We start from the raw sequence: 5,796 nt of genomic DNA on the forward strand, positions 1-5,796 counted from the left end.
AAAGTCAGGACTCTTTTAAATATTATTGACAAACAGTACCAGCAGAGATCCGGATATTCATTGGATGGACGCAACAACTTAGTTTTCTAACCTTTTCAATTGGATTCGGTATCCCACTAATACAATAATTAAATATAGCATGTATAGTTTATCTTCTTTCATGATTCTTCTTCTTCAATGATGATTACTTCTCTAATTAGAAAAAAAAAAACGAAATGATTTCATTGATTTACAGGCTCGGTACACAGTAATAACATCATCATGAACGCGAAAATGCAGAAAATAAAAAGCCTTTACTATGTACTGTCAAAAGAAGAAAAGTTTGATTTCATCAGAGAACACAAAGCCCCACAAACTGGAAGTCTTTTTTATATCAATCCATCCATCCATCCATCAAATACCCACTCCCTTACCCCATCAAATCTCTGTGATTCTACACTTGCAGTCAGTAGTAATAGTCCATGACTTCCTCTTGCGTCTTGTTTTCATCAATGAAGATGTGGTTGTTGTTGTTACACCAATTATTATCACCACTAGAGTTTATCAGTAGCTTAACATCTTCAAGATCATACTCTAGTGGCGTTACTCCACAGCTTAACATGAACTTCTGGTCACGAAAACCCTGAAAATTACCCATGTCTTCTCGCTTCATCTCTCTGCCATAACTGATCTGGCTACAGCTACCATCTGAAGAACTGCAACTCGGTTCTCTCCCAAACATGATTAACTTTCCTTTTACCGGATAATAATAACTCACCAAACTCTCTGTGGTAGTACTGGTGTTATTAAAACAAGGATTGGTACCCAAAAAAGCAGTATTGTTGTTCAAAATGTCAGATTGAACCGATGAGAATGGTTCAAAGCCAGCTAAAGAAGTAGGCAGAGTTTGATGATAAGATGGGAATGTTGGGAGTTTTCTCTGGGATTGAGAACTCAACCCCATGAGCTTCTTCTTGAGCTTGGTGTTCCAATAGTTCTTGATGTCATTGTCAGTCCTGCCTGGTAACTGAGCAGCCATTATTGACCATCTGCAAGTTGGATATCAGAAAAAGAAAAACATTCCACAAGAAGTCCATGCTTATAGGTTTGGTAATGAAGGGGAAATGAATGATAGTGTTATAAAATGAAAGGTTAACCAACCTGCTTCCAATGGTAGCAAACATGCTGCAAATAACCCTATCTTCCTCGTCAGTGAAATCACCATGTTTAATGTCGGGCCTGAGATAGTTTAGCCATCTTAATCTGCAGCTCTTCCCGCATCTTTTCAGGCCTAAACACGAAAAGACAATAACATATTAATTAGCTTAAGAAACTAGGGAAGCAAAGAGAAAAATTTGTGATGAAAATGCAATACGTACCGGCTTTGTGAGGAAGAGAAATCCAATTGCCACCGGTTCCATATTTGTGGATGTAGTCCATGAGGATGGAGTCTTCTTCAGGAGACCATGGTCCTTTCTTCACATTTGCTTTGTCACAGCAAGGAGCCCTCCCCATCTCTCTCTTCCTTAGCTTTCTTTATTTCTCCAACACTAATCTTGTGATCGCTTGGCTCACCTCTTTTAAGAAACCAAAGGTCTACCTTTCTACGGTTAAACTTTGTGATGCTTGCTGCCTTTTAATAGGGAGGACTTGTCTTAAAGTAAAAATAAAAAATATTTTCAGGTATATTTAAGTTTATATATGGATTTGTACCAATAAATAAACTTAATAATTAACGTATTTATTGTTATCTCTTGAGATTTTTTATATATAAGCTCCGCGTAAGTAAGAGTACTCATCCCATATTTATCGAAAAATTCAATATATAATTGAATTGATGTTCTGGGTTAATTTAAAAATAATAAAAATTACTTGCAAAAAAATTTATATGTATTCTTCTTTTTTCTGAATAATATAAGTCGATTATAAAGTAACATTTATACAAAATTTTATTAGCATATTGATTACATATATACAATTGTTTAAACTCGAGTCCTTTAGAGAAAAAATTATATTCTTTTACCACTGAAATCACTCAATGAGTGCAATATGTTATATATTTTTAACTTTTATACGAAAGTGATTTGAATTTGAAAATTTAATTCAAAAATTTTAGATTTCGATCTGACCATAAGAAATCAATAATCCAAATCTACCCAAATAAACTTAAAAATGAAAATAACTCCTATAAGTTATCTAAAATTACCCAAAAGTAACTTGAAACCAAATTGGCTCGACTTAAATCCAATTAACAAATTTAAATGACTTAAACCTAAATTGATTCAAACTCAAAATTTTAAAATATAAACAAAGCGAAGCCAATCCAACCAAAGGATAGATAGAAAACGTAAAGAAGTAGAAGTTGTGTTTTTTCAAATTGAGACATTTTCCTAACAGTAGGGACAGTTCTCCATGCAGATAAATTTTTAATGCTAGTATTATAACTAACTAGACCATAATTTACTGGTAAGCATTAGGTTACCCGAAAAGAAACAACCAAGACATTTCGGTTGTTAGATACGTGATATGCAATCTTCGATTAACATTATAATATTTAGCATTGCACTAGACTATACTACGTGATAAACTTTTGACTTAAAATATAGGCTTAATATAAAGTAATTATTTAAATTATGTCATTTTTTTATTTAGGTATTTAATTTTTTTAATTAATATAGTTGTCTAGCATTTTCGACATCATCATTCATTAAAAATAAATCAACCAATCATTGCTTAACAAGTAGCTTAATTTTTAATTTTCTTTAATATTTTTCAAAAAAATAAAATTTATAAATAAAAAAATATTTTTTATTCTTCAAAATATATTCTAAAATTCATAAGATTATAACAACAGTCCTTCAATTCAGTCTATGATTATCATCGTCGGCGATCACTCACTCATTTGTCGATTGGGGTTTAAAGATGTGTGCCTTGGAATTTACGGATTTAGAAATTTAGATTTTGGTATTTTGGGATTTAGGTTTGGATTTAGGAATCTTGGTTATGGGATTTTGAGATTGAGTTTAGGTTAAAGAATCTAAGTTTAGGATTGAGGCTGTGATAAGGGGATGATCCACTAAAAATGGGTGGGTAGGCAGTCGATGGGAGAAAGTTAACAAGTGAGGTTTATGCTTTGAGATTAAAATTTTTGAAGTTTTTTTAAAGATTTTAGTGAAATTTTGATATTTTTTTTAAGATTTTAATAAAAATTTAAGTTTTTTTTATAAAATTAATAATCTATCCAATGAATAACAACAATTTCTTTATCACCAGATAAACAATTCACTAATGTATTTTTCTATACATTAATATACGAAATTAACTATATTTAATACTTTATAAATATAAAAATATTGAAAGAATATAATTTAAAATCTAGAAAATTGAAGTTTGTACACAATTACATATGGTATAAAATTGTAAAGGTGAAGAAAATAATAAAACGAAGTGCCCCCCCCCCCCGGGGCCCCCAGCCCTTCTCCCATCATCTCTCGGCTTCATTATCACGAATATCATCTGATCAGGTGTTTTTTCCGACTGACTAATGAATGCAACACTTTTCCAACCTGCTCACACAACAGAGCCCATTATTACAACAGAATAGTAAGTAGTAAAAAATGAGAAAACAATAACTTACATTTTGTTCATGATACATTAAAGCATTGCCAAATTAACTTGCTTCAGAGCCCTTTTGTTTTTGGTCAAGTGACATAAGAGAGAAGTGTTGTCCCTATGTAGGGATAGGGACCCCTTAGCACTTGGGGATGAGTACCCTACGGGATATAAAACCAAATTTGTTTTACTTCCCTGGATAGGTACTATGTGCATTTATATAAGCTCATAGCAGATGTGCTGCGCAGATAAAAGCATGCTTTGATGCTTCTTCCTAGCTCTAAATCGTTACTTCCCAATACCCATAGGAAGCCATAATTTTAGTCAAAGGGAGATAAAATATAATTAACAAAAGAAAATGAGAGAGTAAAATCAAAATAAATTAAAATTTAAAGGTCTAAATAGGTAATTATTCCTGTATTCTTCAATGATAAAAGAAAATTTAGGAGAGGAAGTGGCTCTCAAGCTCCTACATATCTCCGTTCACGTTCAATACCCCCATGCACAAGTAAGGTAAGACTATACAATAGATAAAATTTAAGTTTTACCCTTTTTTAAATAAATATTTGTTTTATTAAAAACCTCATTCATAATTAGATTCAATCAAAAAATATAATTTAAATAGTGAAGGTATATGTTCATCCTGAAATCTGAATTTTCTTCGATCAATTATTTATTTTATTGAAAGTGTCCACTCTAAAATTTTATTTATGTCTACCTCATTCAAAAATTTTATGTAGTTAATATACGTATTTTCACGCATAAAAATATATCTAAACCCCCTGTTGACACTAATAGTTCTTATTGATCGATTGAAAATCTGGAGTTCATATGGTGCGTAATATAAATTAATAAAATCTCATATTAACTAGTTTTTGGTCTAAAGTGTTAAATTTTTTTTTTGAGTTTATCCTTATTGAGTAATAGAAGATAAAGTCAATACATGTTATTGCTCCGATCTTGTTTGGTCATGCATATTTCTTTATGGACAATTGTTTGCGTAAATTTTACATCAATTTTTTTTATATAGATTTGACTGTTTCTTATAGGTTAATCAAAAAATAAATAATCAAATTATATTTTAATTTAACTTTAGGTGTGTAAAGAACTTTTTTTTTGCTAAAAATACTTGTTTAATATTTACAGTGTTACTCTTTTAAGTGTCTACATTGTAACGACCATTAAAAATATGGTTATCTAATATGTATCGTGTTTATATATATGAAAGTTTTATATTAAAAAAACTTAAAAATATTATTATTCTAAAAAGGACATAAATTTCTTTAAAATAACAAAAAACTCAAGCCTAAAATCCTTACTTTCAGATCCCATTTCAGCTGTAGCCAGTCATCTTTAACCATTTTCAGCCACTGCCTTTGTCGTCACGGTCACCCATCAATCGCCGCCCATTCAGCAACCATCATCTTTGCCCTTAATTCGCAACATTAATAATTATATTTAAACTCTTATTCTTGTATATATTTTAGGGTAAACTACATTTTTAGTACCTAAAATATCACTTTTGTTCCATTTTAGTACCTAAACTTTTAATTTTCTCAAATTCATACATAACATTTACTTTTTATTTCATTTTAGTACCCCATTGTTAACTTTTTATTTTATTTTAGTACCTGAATTTTTAACGACGGGGTACTAAAATGAAACAAAAAGTAAATTTTATGTATAATTTTGAAAAAAATTGAAAGTTTAGGTACTAAAATGGAACAAAAGTGATAGTTTAGGAACTAAATATGTATTTTACCCTATATTTTATTATTGTTTTGATTAATCTAGTATACATGACATTTTTACTTGTTTTTACAGATTAATCATAACTTTAGCTTATATTTTTATTATTAAAACATCTAACTTATTTTTCTATGCGTATTAAATCTTCAAAAATAATTAAATGAATTATATTTTAAATTTTGACATGAATTTATAATTTTTATTATTAAGACAACTTATAACCAATTTGGTACCGATTCCAATCAATGTGGGGATGCTTATCATATCTCGTGCGTAATCGGCTTTCCGACTTTTCTAAGTGAATCTTTGATAAGACATAAAACATTTTTTCTTTAAAAGGATTTTCTAAAATATCTTTAAAAAAGAAGATTTTAGGTATCCGACTTTACCTAAACTAAATGATTGATGATAACGCTAAATGTAAAATTTTCATTTTGGTCAAGTTTTGATCCATAC

General features: G+C 30.0%; 1 protein-coding gene across 1 annotated transcript; it reads right to left on the bottom strand.

Moving 5' to 3' along the window:
* Positions 1–306: 306 nt before the first annotated feature.
* Positions 307–1,574, bottom strand: LOC120128761 (transcription factor RAX2-like). Its single transcript, XM_039146396.1, has 3 exons — positions 1,359–1,574; positions 1,141–1,270; positions 307–1,028 (listed from the first exon to the last, which is right to left on the bottom strand). The coding sequence occupies exons 1-3, from the start codon at positions 1,492–1,494 to the stop codon at positions 446–448; spliced, it is 849 nt and encodes a 282-aa protein (XP_039002327.1). The 5' UTR covers positions 1,495–1,574; the 3' UTR covers positions 307–445.
* Between the last annotated feature and the right edge of the window lie 4,222 nt (positions 1,575–5,796).

Source organism: Hibiscus syriacus, unplaced genomic scaffold (genome assembly GCF_006381635.1).
Source record: "Hibiscus syriacus cultivar Baekdansim isolate YM2019G1 unplaced genomic scaffold, ASM638163v2 tig00001644_pilon, whole genome shotgun sequence".
Taxonomy (NCBI): Eukaryota; Viridiplantae; Streptophyta; class Magnoliopsida; order Malvales; family Malvaceae; genus Hibiscus; species Hibiscus syriacus.